Below are 20,416 nucleotides of genomic sequence, written 5' to 3' on the forward strand. Positions count from 1 at the left end.
CTTGCTGTTGACTTTACACTTCTCTGCTGTGGCCATGTCTGCTACCTATTGGGAAATGTCTGCTGTTAGGCAACTGTTGGTTTGCTTGTTTGCCATCTGTGTATGAAAACACATTGGTTCCGCCTGTGTAGTTCCTCCTCAGCGTATGTTCACCAACTTTGTCTGTTCTTTGTTAGGCTAGCTAAGACGGTAAATGCTGGGTTTATCTGAGCTATATTACTGGAAACATCTGCCTGCTGCTGCTGAGAACATGGGAAGTGAACCAATATACTGTGTTGTAAATTGCAGCATAATACACATATTTTTATATTTCCAGAACTTTACACGTAAGTTTTATACATTGTAGCATAATGCATTTTTTTATTGTTACATACTTCTTATTTTCATACTTCATATTCCTACTTTTTTATAATTCTCCATGCTTTGCAACACATCACAGTTTCTACCTGGGGATCAATTGGGTATTTCTGATTTCTGAAAATAGTTAAGTTAAAAAAAAAAAAAACTGAGGTAAAAGGCACTTTTGCTGACTCTGAGGGGAACTGCAGGGTCAGATTATTCTGTAGGAGAATGAGACCCCGTAACTCAGTGAGATTACCTGTTTAAATGACGGTTAAATTAAAAAATCATGTAGGTATGTCATGATGAGTAACACTTTTTTTAGATTATGTTTTGGCCCTAATTCTGATGGACAATCACTGACTCATATCTAGTAATATAATGGTGATTTTCAAATATGAAAATATTGATTAGTGCAGCTTTAAACTCCAAATGCCCCATTATGTTAATATTTTCCTGCTGCGTCTCGGAAAAAATGAAACCAAAACAAGGAGCTGAAAGACACTAAATCTCTTCAAGCTGAATCTAGTGATAATCTTCTGTGTGTTTGTCACTACAAACAACCCTTTTCACATTATAAAGTGTCACTTCGTTCATTGTTGATGAAGGAAAATAATGATTGGATCAGCTTTAGGTTGACATGAATGAGTAGGCTACAGAACCACCTACAGAAATCCGAACCTTTTCAATACAGAGTACCACCTACGTCTTTGGTTTGATTGACAGCTGTGCAAAAACGCAACACGAACAACTGCTCCATACCTAAAAATCCCCACTTCAAAAACATAAATGCATTATCCTTAATATAGTGACCAGGCTTAAGGCGTCCAAAATAAACCCCCGCACATGCATGCACACATGCATACAGTAAACATACAGAGTGAGAGCAGCAAAGAGACTCCAGGAGTGTATCCATGGCAGCCACTGAGCTCCTGGTGTTTCTGCTCCACTGAGTGGGCTGCCTGCCTGCCTGTCTCTCCACCTGTCTGTCTTTCCGTCTGTCTGCTGGGACTGGCATGATTCACAGAGCAGGAAATCGAGACAGGATGCAGAGGTTAGCCATGCTCCCTGATGAAACACCCCACAGCCTCAAGGCTAACACGACTCAGACTCTTTACCCTGTGACATCCTACTCCTCCTCTACCTTAATGGTGTCACACATCACTCTCCCTGAGGCCTTTCTCCTGCAGCTCTGCTCCTCATGTGGGATTAGTTGGTGCACTTTACATAGTTAGAGGGGGAAAATAGCTGTTCGCGGGCGAAACTTACAGTTTGTATGGTTTCCATTAACACGTGTGTACAGTACTGCCACAGTCTTTTTTGGTTGTGGTGTTAATGCCCGAGATCTCAACATGCTGCATTCTCCAGATGCAGAATGGGCTTTGTGTCCCCAGGATAGGGCCACTTTGAAGAACTCCTGGCATGCAACCGTGCAACATGTGCTGTGCCTCCACGCCACCATAAATCTTGGGTGGGTGCAGCACCGCTGATATAAGAGAATGAATGACTATAGTCTGCAACATATGGAGTACTATGTTGTGATTAGACAACGATGTCATGCCAGCAGTCTGGTTAAGGAAGATGAGTGGGGGAATCACTGAAATCCTTTACTTAAGTTAAAGATTAAGTCTGGTGTTATTTTATATTTTCATCACTTGGAATAAATCCCATGAAATCCCATTGGTTCCTATTGAAGACATAAATCGAATGTTACTCAAGCAGGAGTAAACGATGTATTGGGACTATTTTTAGACGCAGATTTGGTGCGCGAGCGAGTATTTATGGCAGCAGGGCGGAGCATATGGGATCAACTTAAAATAAACTACAGCGCCCGTGTTCATTGTAAGGAGGGACCATGTCACCCACTGTTGCTTTGGGTGTCATCTTCCTTCATTACAATCAGTCAATCCAACGTACATCATGCTGCACCAAATATGTATTCATCCACAGCTGAAAATAGTCCCCAACAAATACGCTATTGTCTCTGAGTAATGCCATCGGTTATAGGAAATTACTGGGCCTGTTTAGAAATTAAACTATTTATTGGTGCACCACTTGTTGAGATAAATAAAGATACACCAAGATCATCTTCATAATGAACCAGTGGGTTTGGGGCAGAGTGCCACGGACAGGGTAGGAAAGTCAGCTAAAACTAACTACTAAAGTATCTAAGTCAGAGTAAAATTAAAAATGAAAACAATATGAATGAAAACAATATATCTGAACAGCAGAGTACAAGAGTGTGTCAAGACTCCTCAATAAAGAGGCAAAGTCCCTCCCCTCCCAATTAACCACAATGGGACCTTATTTCCCAAAAAAATATGTATGGTTAAATTTTGCCATGAATTACATGATGTTTGTTATTTCAAAAGATAATTTTGTTAGTCAAGAAAGTCACAGTTTGTAGTAAAACTGTTGAAATGTAAGACTGTGAAAATAGGTAATTAGAAAGACAACCCAAGTCGGGTAAGTGACGTCATAGTTTTCTTTGTCGCTCAAGCTAAGATGCCTGTCTTTTGTCTCGGGATGCACTCACACTATGAATGTCTAAAGGAAGTGGATACAGTGTTGGTGGTTGGACCCAGTTTCTTCCAGTGAAAGTTCCCATGAGAAAGATCTTTTTCCATTGTATCAAAACACCCAGATCTCCCACATCGCAGGGCCTATAGAGCAAGTGCACTACAGTCGGAGTCCGAACAGCCGAGTGTTGCCAACTGGGTGTCTGACTTCCAATTTAGGGCTCCGCTAACTTAAATGGGGATAAACTTATTCAATCTGGCAGCTCTTCTGGACTTTCGAAACGTTATTGGACCAAATGGATCAAATCATTAAATGATTCAATTCATGGAGGTTGTGACACTCAAAAAAAATGTATCAGAAGACTCTATCACAGTTTAAGTCTATGGGAAAAAGTCTTTTTGGGCCCCATGGCATCATGTAACAGACCCAGATGTTATAATTTCATGTTTGGCCACTATATAAAAGGCTTCAAAGCCACGAGGTGGTCCTGGGGGCCTCACTCATATGAGCAATGGGTTATGCTCATTCTTTCGCTTCCTCGCCGATGATAGACCAGAAGTCACTGGATAAAACACAACAGGTAAGATAAAGTTACATTTGTGTGACTTATGTAGTTGGCGGTGCAGAGGTTAGCACTGTCACCTCACAGCAAGAGGGTTTCTGGTTTGAACCCAGGGGCCGGGGAGCCCTTATGTGTGGAGTTTACATGTTTGTGTCAGCGTGGGTTTTCTCCGGGTGCTCCAGTTTCCTTCCACAGTCCAAAGTTCCACAATCCCATTCACATGTGGGTGTGAATGTGAGTGTGAATGGTTGTCTGTCTCTATGTGTCAGCCCTATTATAGTCTGGTGACCTGTCCAGGGTGTACCCTGCCTCTCACCAGAAAATAAATGGATGAATTACAGATGTAGCTCACTGAGCAATTTCACACAAAAGTAAATGGTAGTGTCTTTCTAATTACATAATTTTCAGTCCTATACTCCACAATTTCCTGTCGAACTGTGACGTTCTTGACATGCAAAATTATCTTTTAAATTGTCAAACATTTTATGACTAGTTCATGGCACTATTCAAACAGGATCACAATTTGTCTCTCTCTTTTTCCAAAATAAGGACCCATGGGGGGAAACCAGATGGCGGGGGGCCTTGCTTCTCTATGTATCATTTTTAGGGTTTCAATAGACTCTATTACAAATAAATATCACAATATACTGATCAAAAACATCAACAGTCTTGATGGGCTCAACGTAATGCTCTGTGCCATCAGATAAATGTGAAGAAACAGGTGCAATATTCCCCTCAGAAATACAGTGGAGAGAAAATGATCTCGTCTCAGAGAATGGAAACAGTATTATTATAGTACTTACGTATTTTACACCTTTTAATGCAAAAAATGGTTCCAGCGTGGTATAATGGTGCCCACCCACACACCACACGTCGCATGCGTCTCCATTATTATTACGGAATAGTTGGCTGCGCTAAGAAATTCAATCATGTTCAGAGCCATTAGTCAGAGACAAGCAGGACCACCAACAGACCACGGTACACTTCCTACAGCCTGTCCAGAGCCCTGCAGCACTAACCTGATAACACTATAATAACATGTCTAGCTCACTTAGGAGCTAATGCAGCATACGAGACACAGGGACGGAAAATTCTGTGAAACAGCAACTTAGAAACGAGAGGCAACAGGTATCAGCTGCTCTCGGTGTAGTTTTAATCAGAGTGTAGCGTCTTTTGCTGCGACAAAATGGGTAAACACTGCAAACCAAACCACTGAGACTTTCCACGGTTACATCATCTATTTTGAGAAAAAAAAAAAAAAAATCTCATTAGACTGGTCGTGAAACAAAGCCTCTGGGGGACATTAAGTTAAATCTTACTTTTGAATCGCCTTAAGGAGATGAGGGTGAGTGGATCAGACTGTGGGTTAGAGACTAAGAGGGGAACGAACATGTCGTGTGCCTTGTCAGTCGCCAGCCTGTTGGGTGACTGTTAAGGAACATTAAGTCAAATAAAGAGCAGCTTTAACAGGATGAAAAGTTAAATAAAGTCACAAAATGCAAAGGAATATTATACTGGTATTAAAACTTACACATGCAAGAATCCAAGCATGTAAAGCTCACTGCAAAATCACTAAACCTACTAATACTATGAGGGTCTGTAATGATAAAGTAAGTGACTTTTATTTCTTATTTATTAATCTTTCAGTGCTTGTTGATATGCTGAATAATATATTGTATCCTCTGCTGACTTAATGAAATATAGCAGACATAATCAATAGCATATCGAGCGCTTAGGCTTGTCATATTTATGACTGTGGAATTTAAATTGGTTAAATAAGCCACTTAATGAAATGAGACACTAATACGGCTCAGTGAACACATTTCTACAGTCTCAGATTTATGCCAGGATCTATGGGGAAATATTTGTTTTGTTTGTGTGGAGGCTGCTGGAGCTCTACGATGTGTTGATGAAACATTACTTTCTTATTTAAAGGGACATTGACACTGATTTTACACATAAAGTTCAGTTTACTGGTCATAAAGAGTGATGCTCAGCCTGTAGAAAACACTTTATAACTGAAATGTTACTGTTTATTTCTTTGGCAGTCTAGGAGCTGTCTAAAATCTGAGAAAAAAACCCTGAAGGTGTCATTGTGATGTCACAGGATTATCTTGATTTAGTATTTAGAGTTTAAAGTAGTTGACAGGAGCTGTATGTGACACTCAGAGCATTAGCATTAGCGATAGCAGCAAACCCCCATTTGCTATGTACAGATAAAGTAATGGCGTCTTGAGCAGAGAATGAAGTTACGCTCCCTCTGTGTGTTGTAATCCGAGCTTCTCTGTTTTTTGGTGTGGTTGCTAGTCAGGCTGCGTGTGCATGATAGTGCATGTGAGTCCCTGTATGTGTCTCCCTGCAATTACCGCTGTTACGCCATCCTGACCCACGGAGGCAGAACAGCATCGTAGCAGAAATCCCATGACACCCCCTTTAACACCGTTAGCTCTGTCAGCACTGTTGCCACTGTTAGCACTGCTCAACCCCCTCCATGTTTAGAGCTGTGTGCAGAAAACTCTGACTATGACTCTGAATCATAGATGTGCTCCGAAAGTTGCATACAGCTCCCTTAAGCCTGGTATACAGTGGTTGTGGCTCTAAAACGGTGGTCTTATTTCGCACAGTGAGAGGATAGCCATTGTCATTTTCTTGCAGTCAAAGACAGCCAAGGATGACATTCTGTGTCAGAAATGTGGGATGATCATCCCACTGTGTGACTGCTGTTACGACCTACGTCTACAAACTAACCAATAGAGCAAGAAATGACGTACGAATCAGCGCTATAATGCTTAATGCTAGTAGATGCTAATAAATACACATCATGCTCTCGCTGCAAAATTAGCATGTCTCTTATCACTGCAGCGGTGTACATGGATGACGCATGCTGATGACGTTTTGTTCTTACGTTTTGACGTTGATGGACGTACATTGTAGCCTGAGATTCAGCAGCCTTTGTCATCTTACAGTCTACGTACGTACATCAAATTAGGTGTCGTACCCAAGTTTATTAGATCCATGCCGCATAGTGTAGCTGCACTAAACTTATAAGATTGCCAAAATCTCACAGTCTGTAGAAGGCTTTAATAGATGGGGGCATTTAAAGCAGGGGGGCTCTACTGAAAGATATTCTCCAGTCGCAATATGAGAATTGTAGGATTCAGTGTTTTTTGAGCTTGACCCATACTAAGGAGTAAAAGTCAAGTTATTCCAGCCTCTGCTGCTTTGACTTTTACCTTTTGTTTTTAAACTGTGTATTTCCTGCAGGTCCCACAAACTTGTTAAAGTGTGCCAATAAACCACTGAAATGAAACTCTAAATAGAGAAGGCATCCAAACACAAAGAGGCCAGGTAGCTTCAGTCAGTCTAGTAACTGACAATGCTTTACGGTATTTAACAGCAAGTGAATATTTCTTAACAATCAAATTTGTTTACTTAAACTTTTCATGTATTTGATTTAGTTTTGGTGTAGATGGGGGCTCTGTGCATTTATTTGGATACATTTCTCCTATTGATATGCTCTATGTATATATATATATATTCAGACTGATTTTTTAAATGGGCTATTGAAAAATAAAAACTACCATGTCACGTCTATATTGTAATGAATTGTGGGCGATTAAATCAGTGAAGTCTGCTAAAGTTTGCACTCCAAGCAGATTCTCTGGAAGTCTGCGGAAAGTCTGCTTTAGGCCCATTGTGGACTGGAGGAATTGTGGATTTGGACAGTCCTCAGCACTACTGGACTTCCCAGGAGTCTCCAAGTGCGGTTAAGTCAGGACATTTGGATTCAGCCTTCGAATCCATTTGAAAGTTATGCGCCTTTTTGAGATAGGCCACTCCCATTTCACCTCCCCCCTTTAGTCAGTGGGCATAAACAAAACAAATTTCAGCCTACTAGGGCAAAAACTTTGGCTGCTAAAGGGTGGGAAATTTTTGTTGACTGACCAATCAAGCTATAGAGTTGCTGGTTGCAACTAAAACAAATAAATAAAATCCCTAGAGATATGAACCTACTTTCTATTAAACTGGTAAATTAATTATGTCTATTTCCAATTGAAAGAGCTCGGTATCATGTTTGTTTTTATATCTGAAGAGCTCATTGTTGTCATAAACAAAGTAAGTACAGGTGATGATGGAGTGCAGGATTCTTTCACCAGTTCATACAAAGTCTTCTCTGACTTTTCCACCAGCACAACTCCATGAAACAGACCTGATGTATTGATCTGACGCTGCACTCCCCTGTTTTAATGAATAAAGTGACACAGGCTGTGTTGAGGGAAGTGATAGCGGCCGTTAAGTAGGTTTAATTGGCATCACGCTGTTATCCTTCAGCACTTTAATGACCATATCTAAAAATGTACGCTGAAAACACATCGGCCATGCCATGGTATTTTTTTAATGGCAGTAAAAACAGAGTTCAAAGATTGATCATTTGTGATTCATGACATGCCTGTGTCCAATTATTCTTTAAAAGGGTCAGGCAGCTAATTTCATCTGAAGGTCACATGCAGGAAGATACCTTTAATGTAAAGATGGGGAGCTGTGACATTTAAATCTCTAATTTCTTCCTGCAGGAAACACGTTGATTTAGTATAATTATAGTGTGGATGTTTATTTTTTGTAAAAGTTGTAGCTTCAGTTAGCTATCCACACATCAAGAAGGTTTAACAACCTCCTCTGGACTTTATTTTAATGAAATGAAAATAGACGGGATGCATTTTTAATAGCAGCAGACACCAGAAAAGTAGATGTAGTCATTACACCCACATCTCCTCTTTGTCACTTTGAGCAATAGTCTCAGCCTCCAAATTTAGCTTTCACTATTTCACCTAAATCTAGTCCTCCTGACACCAGAGGTCATCCATCACCATTGTTAGCCTATTCTCAGGATCCACCATGATCATTCCTCAAACCGCCGGCACATTAAACGAGAATAGAACATGTGGCTCATGACACAATTTCTGCAAAAGTGAATAAATTATTTAGAAATATATTAATATGAATCACATTAATAATGAATCGAGACATTCTCAGAAGAGAAAAAAAAACTTCCTGAAATATCTCATAGCTGATCTATGGCCTCCTCAGCTGTGTGAAGAAAGACAGTATTGCATATGGCACTTGGCCCCATGTCTGTCCAATCTATGAGTCACTGAATGAATGAACGTGGTTATTTGGTTAATATCTACATGAATACAAACATCAAAGAGCAGAGAAACTGAGCCTCCAGTCAGCAGCTAAACTCCGCTCCCTGTGTGGAATCAGAAGCTAAAATTGGACACGAGTACATGTTGTTATTAAATAATGACTCAACAGTTGAACATTATCACAAACTACTTGAAACAGTTGAAAAGTGTAAGCAACAGCAAAACAGTGAAATTAATTTGGCTAGGGAAATCAGTGAAAATGCTGAGGGACTATCTGCATGAGCCAGGAGAGAAACTTTCCTTTTTTCCTACCGCTCAGTTAAGAGGACCCATTATGCTCATTTTCAGGTTTATACTTGTGTTTAAAGTTTCTACTAGAACATGTTAACATGTTTTAATGTTAAAAAAAACACTTTGTTTTCCTCATACTGTCTGTGCTGGAGCACCTGTATTCACACTACTTTCAAGCGCCTGTCTCTTTAAGCCCCTTTAAGCCCAGTCAGCTCTGATTGGTCAGCGTTACCAGGTCTTTACATATCTCAGCTTTGTCATTGCAGCCAGAGAATAACTGTAACGGAGAATAGCGGCACTTTATCACAGTGAAAAATCACCAATAAAAACTTCTAAACATATTCCAGCAGGAATATCATCTTAAAGAAGAAATTAAAAACATCATCACTGACGCTGGCACGGACACTTCAAGTCCCCTCCCTCTCGTCTGCACTACATTTATGCTAAATTTGTGTTTTGCTTTGGAGGTGGTGGAATGTGGCTTGTGTCACTCATCGGGATGAGGATACAAAGATACTCTATAACAAAAAAGTAACACATGTCTAACATGTTTCCCTGACATTAGCATGCAGCTTCATTTAGCAGTGTAGGCTACGTAATGTAAAAACTTGCGGAGGCATGCCAGAAGCATTTGACCATGTAAAGAAATCCAGCACACTATGGCATCATACTGTAGCCAGAGTAGAAAAACAGTTTGAAACAGTTGGAAACAGAGTAGAGCTTAGATCGGGCCCAAAAAATCCAGCCCGACCCCACCCAAGCCCGTGCATGTTCTGTCCGAGCCCAGCCCGTCCCTTTAACTATAATTATGAGCCTGAGCCTGGTTTAAACCCGACATTTTTTTAAGGATACAAACGTGGACATTGAAGACTGATTCTCGTCTTTCTTTCTATGGCAAGCCTTCGTCATGTGCCTCTGAAGTGTCGAGGTCCCCGTCTTTTTGCTGTCATATACCAGCGTCATGCTGCGCTTCGTACACTTGACGAAGCCGACACGCACATTGTCACCGTCGACAACTCACATGTGCACGGCCAGTCACCAGCTACTTATCACACCTGTGGGTGATAAGTCTCGTGCTTGGGCAGTGACTGAAGACATTGACGGAAAAAGCCGTACTTTTAAGTTGTTATGATAAAAAAACATCAACTTGCGCTGTTGCATTGACGTAGTGCATTTATTTTGAAAGAGACTGTATGTAAACAGTCAATTTCCTGTTACAATGAAAGTGTATTTTGAAAGAAGACAATGCATGTAACAGGCCGAACTTGACACGGCGTCCCAGAATACCAACAACCAATGCACCCAGGGTACATTTCATGTCGTGTGTAGACGTGGAGGGTCCATGACCAAACGTGGATATGTCAAAAGATCAGAGTGAGAATGTGTTGGCTTCAGCTAGCGGGGATTATTTTTTACATATGTTTATCTCATTATTTGAAACTTTGGCCTCCATGAACATCCTTCACTGTAACACTATTTATGGCACAAATATGGAAAAGGTCCTGTCTAACTGGGATTTTCACTACAACAAAATCAAAAACAAATAACACATACCCTGTATACATACATAAACATTTTCTGTAATACTTGTCTTGCAACATCATTAAGTGCATCTTTTGTCTCTCTGACTGACAAAAAGCAGCAGAGCGGACACTGGCACCGTCAAGATGTTTTAACACTTGTGTTAATCTGAGACCTGTTGGATCCCAGATGGTGGAATGACAGCCAAGCTGCAGCATGCTGCTTATATTATGCAATGTGAGCAGCTAATACTTGCCTTACTAATTACACAGCCAATTAAAAAGACATTGCAAGGAATGTAAATGCTCTCTCTACTCAGAAGACTGACAGGCTAAATTGCAGTGACTCTTGTTGAAGGATTGAAGGTCCAGACGTTAAATGAATTATGCTGCCTTCAAGTACTTTTTCTTCAGAGTTCATACTGAATCACAACGTGTCTTGTGTTAAAGCACCAGTGGCTACAGATATAATGAAACGGACAATGACAAATCAAGCTCTTGTGTTTTTATTAAATCCTGCAGCAGAGCACCGGTTTGTGTTTCAGAGATAGTGAACGAAAATTGCTAGTTTGTTAAAAATAATCTATGATAGCTGGTGTGGTTGATGCTGTGCAGCATTAATATTCACTCTGCTAGACATGTTGCCATTTTGTGTGCGTGTCTCTGTGTGCGAGAGACACGACGGCAAAGTGCCACTCTGCTATTCCAACTTTCTGACTCTTAATTACCACTGTTCGATCACGAGCACTCGTCTCATAATTACAATTTTTCAGACGGCGCTTTAAAGCAGCATGAGAGTGACTCTCCATCTGAATCCTCCAATCACCCCCCAACAACCCCGAAACCCCCCCACCCACCCCAAACACCTGACACCTCTCAGGACACTGAGTCACTGCCTGAAGGTACACATGGCACTCTGACGCATATGACCTACGTAGACATAAATCAGAAATGTATGTAATAACATCATGCTGTAGACGTTAACTGTTGGAAAAGAGTATAGGAACAACAAGCCACTTCAACATTAACAATGTACATGAGCAACATACAGTGAAATGCACCCAGTACAGAACACTGCAGTCATGCCAGCCTCCACTTTGGCTCCAATCAGCTCTGTTTGGCCGGAAAACCTGATTTAGATCAAAGGACCCATCTCTTTCTTAACCAGTCACATTAGCGATTAGTTTGACTGTCTATTGAAATATTGTAAAAGTTCTTCAGTCTGTCCAATGACTGTAAATGGTCATTGGGTCTGTCAGGTTGGAGAAATTTTCGCAGTAATGTAACCGAATATTTCAGACTCATCGAATCTGAATTTAAGACAATTTAGGACTTTTTAAGGACCTGTAGAAAACAGTATCTTTCCTGGTTAATGTTCGTATGACATGCTCACAGAGTACACACCAGAGAGATCCCTTAGATCATCAAATAAAAGTTGACTCATTATGCCTACAATCAACTCTCAATCAGCTCGTGGTGCTTTCATGGTCCTACTGTCTGGAATTCTCTTCCACATGAACTACGCTCTGCTACAACAGTGTTCTCTTTTAAAAACAAACTAAAAAGGTATCTCTTTTCCAAAGCTTTTAGTTAGTGGTGTATTTTTTATTTGTTTTAGGAATTAGTATTGTCATTGTTATTATCTCCCCCTTCTTATTTTGTTTGTTTTATCAGGTCATGCTTGATTTTATATATGTAATACTTTATTGTCTTATATGATATTTTATGTTGTCATGTATGATGTTGAGTTTAAGCTTGTCGTATGAAATTGTGCTATATAAATAAAATTGACTTGACTTATGTCGTATGCCTCAACAGTTTCCATATTTTTATAACTTCTGATTTATGAAATCTGAGTTCTAATGATTTAAACATGACGCCGACTTTAGAAGAAGACCATAGTAATATCAGACAGGGAAAGTATTGGTACTTCAAATGACCTGAGGCATTCATTTTTATATGATATGAAAGAAGTAAGTCAGTGCTAAAAGTACAGCTGAAGCTGATGGAATGTTATTAGTTTTGCAGATATATAGTAGGGATGTCCCGATCCGATATTCGGATCAGTATCGGCCACCGATATTAGGAAAAAACGTGCATCGGCATCGGATTGGACTGCATGGAAAAATGCTGATCCAGAACTCTGATCCAGTTTTTCATGTAGTCCGATCCAGGTTTTCCGGCCAGCCCAGCGCTCCGTGATTCAAGCAGTCCATTCCAGTGATCCGCTCCACAGGACACACAGGAAACAGCAGCACCAGGCTGGCACTGACGCTACTAAAATAACTGAAAAGGAAAGGCTGCATTGTTTGTTAAATGCCAACAGTGTCTTGTGGTGTTAATCTATTTTTTATTTATTAGGGTGCCAAAGCACAAGTGTGTGGAGTCTTGTTGCGATTTTTATTTCAATGTTAAACATTTTAAAGATTTCTTGTGTTGATTTATTTTCTATTTATTAAGGGGCCAAAGCAGCCAAAGGAAACCAGCTATATTTTTTATTTAATGTTCAAGTTTAAGTTTATTTATTTAACCCTGTTAACAATAAACAAGTCAGTTTCTCATACCAACTGTTGTGGATCATTCTAACTAACTTGATTAAGTAGTTGTTCTTGTTAGAGTAATATCGCTTAATCAAACCTTTTCTAACATGACTGACAACAAAATAAGTGAATATGTATAATACGTGCTTGGATCGGATTGGTAACGGTATCGGCCAAAACTCAAGGCTGTAATATTGGTATTGGATCGGAAGTGAAAAAGCTGGATCGGGACATCCCTAATATATAGTCATAAACTAAAGTGCTGGACAAACTAAAATGTTGACCTGATGATGGTCCTTTATGAAAAGTCAGGGGCAGGCAAGCCATTAGGAAATCTGTACTGTTGTAGACTGTACAAGACCTCACTCTGAAAAGCAGAGGTAGTCACATCTGTGTCTTGAGCCAAAAAAAAACCCCTCCAATGAATGATTAGAGAAAAGTGTTTACATTAGTGGCACTTAGCCCCCACAGTCAGATGGACCACACCATTTCACCATATCTGCAGGGGGTGGGGGTATCAGATGGCAAGTTAAAATGTGTTTTAATTATAAAATTACATTTATTCATCATGTGATTAAATATAACTTGTATTGTCAGTGATTTAAGTCAGTAAATAAATTGTACTTGATCCAATTTAAAGGTCAACCATAGACCTTTTCATGGGCGCCACCTTGGCCCATGACGGCAGGTCTAGTCTGGGGACCTCTAATATCTGTAGCAAATTTCACTGCAGTCCCTCCAATAGTCATTGGGACATTTCACTCAAAACCAAGAATGCCGACCTCAAAATGGTGCTGGAGGAAAAGTCAGTGGATCACCAAAGTTATTACAACATGAATGTTCGTACCCAATTTTAAAGCAACTCATCCGAAAGTCGTTTGTTTAGGATTAAAGTGGTCGTCTGGCCAACATTGCCGTCCCTAGAACCACGCAGCTAGAGTGGCTAAAAATATTGGGTGGTGAGAGGCCCCTTTCAATACCTTGTACACACAACTCATCTACTTTTGTCTCCCGTTGGACACATGGTGTCTCAAACCTCCAGCAGCCCTCCTGAACACACATTAAACAAACAAGGAAACACATTCCTCCAATAAAACTTGCCCACTGTGAGTCTGAGAAATGACTGAGAAGCTGCCACAGCTTGTCATCCCCCCGTCATGAGTACAGTGCCATTTACAGTGAACACAATTTCTTTCTTCCTCCCAGACAGATAATAGCCGTCATTCATCAAAACCTCACAAACGCTCAGATTCATCGATTGCCATCAGACTGGGGAGGCAGAGCCACAGAGACAGAGGCTCAGTCTCAGAGACATGAGAGCTGTCAGAACAGAACAGAACGGGGGCAGCGAACGCCCCGCCAAGGGGGAAAACAAACTGAAAATCAGAAAAGGAGGAAACTGATTATCAACTCCCATCTATGAGCGCTAAGAATGTGCTCTGAAAGCTCCCATGTTTGGGCTGCTAATGACATGCACAGACTGGGAGGGGGTGGGGAGGTGTTCCTCCAACACAACCTGCCACATCTCACAGCCTAGACAACTGCATAACAGAGAGAGAGATTTACTCTTATAATGAAATCCTTTTGCTTGCTAGTTGCTTAGCAACAAAAACACTGATTCATATGGCACATACCGTATGCGCCTGACACTGCATTTCTGACACTTTGGAGGAAGGTTGGTTCTTGGATGAGAAAAAAAGAGGGTGAGAAGAAGACGGGGCAGGAGTTACGAAATGAACGGCGGCTGAGCAAAAGGCAGAGAGGGGAAGATTGGATGTGAAAGGATGACCCGTCTCTGGCTGACTCCCACAGAGTAGCACAACAGGTTGGTGGAGCTCAGCGGCTTCACTTGGCACAATCTGAGCAAAAACACAAAAATCTGACTGCTCTCTTGTATTCACACACAAACAGTGCTCAACTGTGGACTCTGAAAGCAACAACCTCATCCTGATCTCATTTTCACAGATGTATTTCTGTTCCATTTCTGTGCACGTATAAATAAAACTTGGACGCAGGCTGATGGATTCTTTTCAATATTGTAACTACGGCTGAAATTCTTCCCTTAAAGTCATTTCTCATGCAAAAAATAAGCTTTTCAAAGGTGAAGATTTGCTGCTTTTCTTTGCTTTAACACTGTATATCTTTGGGATAAGAAAACAAGGACGTCACCTCAGGCTCTGGGTACTTGCGATAAGCAAATTTTAGTATTTCAGACGTTTAAAAAACTCGGCCATTATCCAAATAACCAAAAATATATCAGCAGATTAATCACTGATGATGAAAGCAGTCCTTAGTTGCAGCCCTAATTGTAACCAGCTTCAACCAAAGCATGGAAATGATACAGACGTCTGCCTCCAAAAAGGTCAGCACCACCCTGCGTGCAGCCTTTGCCATTTCTCCTCGTCCACCCTGCCCGTCTGGGAGATGAATGCACATACATTAGATAAAAAGATAAACTGCTCCAGCTCTGCCACCTCTATCAGCTCTATCTTTGTCCTTTAGAGAAAGGATACCGACTTTAAAATACAACTTAAGATATAACTTAAAACCTTATGAACACTATACAACAGGGAAACTGCAGGGTTTGTCTGACGCAGGACTGTGGCCGGCCTCGGCAGATGGTGTCGTAACAATTGTGAAACAGAAAATCTAGTGGCAGGCTGCCTTAAATGTTATGAAAATGATTTCTGGGGATTACACTGTGGCATGAGTGTTAGCCTGCACACAGACACTACAGATACACACCACTGTAGGAGAATGTCTGTTGGACATCCAACTATGTATGACAGCTGAAGAGCTCTATGTGTCCTGAACGGGGGGGAAAAAAAACAAACTATTCCTGACTTTTGGAAACGTGTCAAACAAATGGTGCTGCACGGTCTGCTGCAGGGATTCAGATAATGAGCTCAGACTGTATTGACGAAAGCATTAATCATGATGCTGAGGGTGAGATTTAACATCAGTCTTAACAGGAAGAATCTTACTTTTTCAACCTTTTAAAGATCCAGTCGTTAGTATTAAGGGTCACATATCTTCCTGAGACCCGAACGCAGGGTCTCAGGAGGCTATAAACTAAAACACTGTGATGTCGAGTCAAACAAAAATGAAAAAGTATTTATATACCTTGGTAGACCACCAAGGAAACTATAAAATTTCAAAAACTAAAATTTATAGTTTACTTGGTAAATAACTGCTAATTGTTTTAGATTGCGGAGATATGTGAAATAGGCAAACAGCCGTAAATATAACGTTTAAAGATAAATAAACACGATGGTCCGACCGATGTGACGATTATGCTGTGCTTGTTTTATGAACTGTGTTGCTTCAATAGCATCTTTGATAAACCAAATCTACCTGCACAGAAGCTAAGCAACGTACAACTGTTGATGGGGCGGCAGTAAAACGTATTTTAGCCACCTGTCTCCATTCAAGTTAGCAGATCGCTAACTGGCCATTCAGCCAGCAGCTAATTTCCACTGGCTGAAATTAGCCCCTCGGCCGCACTCAGCTGTGCTCGGCTGCCGTAAGTCTCCAGTGTGTTTGCACTATGGGCCCAATATTGCAGATGATCTGGCTTCATGCACCACTGAGCAACTTTCATGAGAATGCCTCTAATGCCGTATCCAGGTCTCTTAATACATCCATGATCTACATACGAAGCGGGTCCTTGTCTACGGAGTCTGCCATGTTGTGTCTACAGAACTCCTAAATGGACAAACCAAACACTGGCTCTAGATATTAATTCATTCATGTCTTTGTGTTAGTCACTGTAGTTCTACACAGGAGAAGTTTCAATTGATTGATATCTGCAGCCTCACTGCTAGATGCCACTAAATCCTACACACAGGATCTTTAAAAGGGCAGGTGCACCCAAATAACTAAATCAATTGTGTGTCAGCCCCCAATAAAAGAAGCAGCAAATGAAGTTTGATTTATGAATGTCACAGCAATGAAAATTTAGATTCAGAAGACTCAACAACATTTCTTCCCAGAAAGTGTCACAGAACGAGCTGTGAACAGTTTTACAAGGACTAATTATTCGATAGAAAGTAGTGTGAAATGTTGGCTGTGGATTATCCAGCCCTCAGCAGCACTAATGAAATTCAGTGCACCTCCATTGTACTGGGGTGGAGGCAGAAAGCTCAGAGGGAAATGTCTCAAAACCTGGGCAAAGAAAATTCTTAAGATATTAGGTGGGGAAATATGTGGATTTCTTTTTGTCATTTTGCGTGAACCAACACTTTAAATATTCCATTCTTAAAACCATAAAAAAACAAAATCTGATTTTTTAAAAGGGTATCTTATGGGAAAATAAAGGATCGAGCACTAGTGAGATTAAAGAAGTGTGATCAATTACTGATTGTATAGATTTGAACCTGCTATGGTGCATTTTGCCTCTAAATTCAACCAAATAACAGTTAATGTGAATATAAAAATATCAACACATAGTTACACAAGGAAGACAAGCAGTTTATAATCAGTGTACCTTTATGAACCTAATGCAAATCAGAGGGTGGTCCACCAACAAGTGTCAGCCACAACTGACTAAAAACCTGCTCCAACACACCACAGTTCACCAGCAGGGTGAAATCCTTTAATGCCATCTATTTGTCACACATTAAGCCAAGAGTGGCAGAGTTAATTATTCAAAGTCATGCTCTATGCTTCCTGTCGATGGGGCCTTAACACAGATTTAATTACGAGCCCATTTCATAAATCAAACTGGCCGGACACATTGTTGTCACGCGCTGGATCTAATACAAAACCCCCTGTGATAATAAATAAGTCATCCCATGGGGTGTGGTGGTGCTTTATGAGATGACCGGGCGTACCTTCTTTTTGGCGTTACAGTGGCAGCACACAGTCCACAGGTATTTGAGAGTTCTCCACAGGAGGATTATGAAGAGACCCCCAAAGAAAGTGACCATGGAGGAGGCGAGGAAAGCCCACCACATCCGCTGGCCGTTGCTGTCACAGGGCACATCTGGTGAGAACGGGATGATGACATTCATCTTGGATATGTGGATGGACGGGTCCGGGTTGAATTTCTCCCTCTTCGACATTATCGGCCTGTGGTCATCTGCCAGCTCCCCACCTCCACAGAGAAAAAAACAAAATCAACTCAACTGGGATTCAGGCGCTTTGGGGAGCTCCGGCCAGCGCCCCCTGATGCCCCAGTGGCTCAGCCATGTTAAGTCAACCGCCTTCCGCTTCTCTGCCTTCTCATCTGGCTTCACCAAAGCGAGGACGTAAAAGTTGAGTCGACAGCAGACACACGCACAGTGATAAAAACTTCCTTTGAAATCTAGATATCAGTCGTGCGCCTCACGATGCGCGTTCATGGCTGGAATTGCGCGTCATCCGTTTGATCTGTGCGTAAAAATCACATTTTCTTCTTTTAAACTCCCCAAAAACTCAAATGTCCCCCACAGTCCCCACTGATAAAACCCTATAAGTGTTATTAATATATTGAAGAGACGTGTTGTCCTCTCCACTCGATGCACTGACTCACTCCTCCACCTTGTTTAGCAGCGCAGCTTTCAGCAGCTCCGCTACTTGAGCTCCGCAGCGCGCACTGTTGAATGCGCTCCTCGCGTTAAAAGCTCGCACTTTATCGATATCCTCTCAGGAAATAGGGTTTGAAAAATGATGGTTTCTGGGGTCGAGGAGCGGATTTAGTCATCCTCGCTCTCCGGGGCTCCGACGGCCGCCTGTCACATCCATTTGTCGGGAGATGGCATCGCAGATTTACAGGTAGCGGGGGAGGAGCCATCAATAGCAGACGTCGATGCTTATCTGGATGTCTGGTTATTTATAGTGACCGCTTCATCAATTTTTCATGACTGTAACTTTGTGGTTAACAGCCATCTTCCTCTGAAACTACTACTTCTGTGGAGACACTCTCAGTTTTGTGATGTTGTGGAGAAAACATCAACTTTCAGAGGTGAAGTCAGAAGAAAATAAAGATCTTTATTGCAGTCTGTAAAGGGTCTGATTCCTCACATGTATTCACAGGTTTGTTCATGTTACATTTAGGGACCGGAAATGGCCTGATTCCTCCTTTACCAATAATAATTGCGTTTGAGGTTTCATCCTGATCCTCCCCTGGTCTTCCACACCCTACATGTCCCAATCAAAACATCAGCATGTGCAGTGTTTGTCATCAAACAGAGCTGTGGATGTCCTTGTCCTGGGACAGAGTCAGACTGACCCTTAAACAGTAACAAACAGGAAGCAGTAATGCATATCTGCACAGTCAAACATATCTGCACAGACAGGTGTAGAGTCACCTGTCTGTATGAAGGTATTACTATATATATTATCATTCCACTACAGTAAAAACGTGACATTTAGGACTACTTTACCCTCTTGTTTCCTCCTCATACTGTGTTATAAAAGTGTCTGTTTTAAAATATATTACAGGCTTAAATATGGGCTTATTGTAAATTATAGGATTTAAACATGGACGGATTATGAGACAATGGGCCACTGGACACAGATATGCAAAATGTCCTCTCCGACATAGGAAGACATACAGACTTTGTGGTAGTTTTGCCTTTTTTGTTTGATTTGCAATCGTTTTGTGTCTCTTTAAGGTACACTTTTGTCTTTCATGGATGTTTTTTTTTCTCTTTGTGGCTCCTTTGCATCTCTTTGTAGTCTTTTTGTGTCTCTGGGGTATATTTGCGTCTTTTTTATCATCTTGTGTCCCTTTGTAGTTCCTTTGCATCTCTTTTTTGTTCATTTTGCATCTCTTTGTAGTCATTTTTATGTCTTTGAGGTAGATTTGTTTTTTGGGGGGTGTTGTCTCTTTATAGCTCTTTTGCATTACTTTGTGGTCTTTTTTGTGTCTCTTTGAGGTATATTTGTGGTTTCTTTTGGGTTGTTTTATGTCTTTGTAGTTCCTTTGCATCTCTTTGTAATGGTTTTTGTCTTTTTTTTTTTTAAGTCATTTTGTGTCTCATTTAGGTATTTTTCTGTCTTTTTCTGGTAATTTAGTGTTTCTTTGCATCTATGTGGTTGTTTGTGTCTCTTTGGGATATTGTTGTATCTTAGCAAATATACATGTACACAAACATTTAATTCTGAAGATGTCATAGCAGAGAATAGACTTTCATGGTTTCATTGCATGTCTGTTTGTATTAAAGGTTTATAAAAGCAAATCCTCCCCAAAGTATGAACTAAATACTCCATGAGAGCAGCATCTCCAACATATTTAAGCCCTTACCAAAAAAAAGGATCATCACATCTGTTCATAACTTTGGAAGATAAACAGTGTGAAACTATATAAACTGTAAAGTTGTTAAACAAGTCCATACAGAAGAGTATTTTTACAGAATAGGCAGCCATGACAGTGTGGTATGAAAAGTGATAAAAGGACATCTTACCATTTCTTACCTTCCAGTGGTGGTTTACTCCCCCTAGTGGACAGAAGGTGCATTGACTGTTGAGGTTCAACTTCTCTTGACAAACGTCAGCCTGCTTTGTGAACCATCT

General features: G+C 40.8%; 1 protein-coding gene across 18 annotated transcripts in view; it reads right to left on the reverse strand.

Moving 5' to 3' along the window:
• Positions 1–18,693, reverse strand: part of LOC117247532 (calcium-activated potassium channel subunit alpha-1a) — a 150,108-nt gene extending 131,415 nt beyond the window's left edge. For 8 of the 18 annotated variants that reach the window (XM_078163672.1, XM_078163671.1, XM_078163670.1 and 5 more), the window contains exon 1: positions 17,752–18,692. In XM_078163672.1, coding sequence (XP_078019798.1) covers positions 17,752–17,982 — 231 coding nt within the window. In that variant the 5' untranslated portion in view covers positions 17,983–18,692. Of the gene's footprint in view, positions 1–17,751 lie in introns of all 18 variants that reach the window. The other 10 variants (XM_078163676.1, XM_078163675.1, XM_078163678.1 and 7 more) reach the window with 3 other exon arrangements.
• Positions 18,694–20,416: the final 1,723 nt, after the last annotated feature.

The sequence above is a fragment of the Epinephelus lanceolatus genome, chromosome 21 (assembly GCF_041903045.1).
Source record: "Epinephelus lanceolatus isolate andai-2023 chromosome 21, ASM4190304v1, whole genome shotgun sequence".
Lineage (NCBI taxonomy): Eukaryota > Metazoa > Chordata > Actinopteri > Perciformes > Serranidae > Epinephelus > Epinephelus lanceolatus.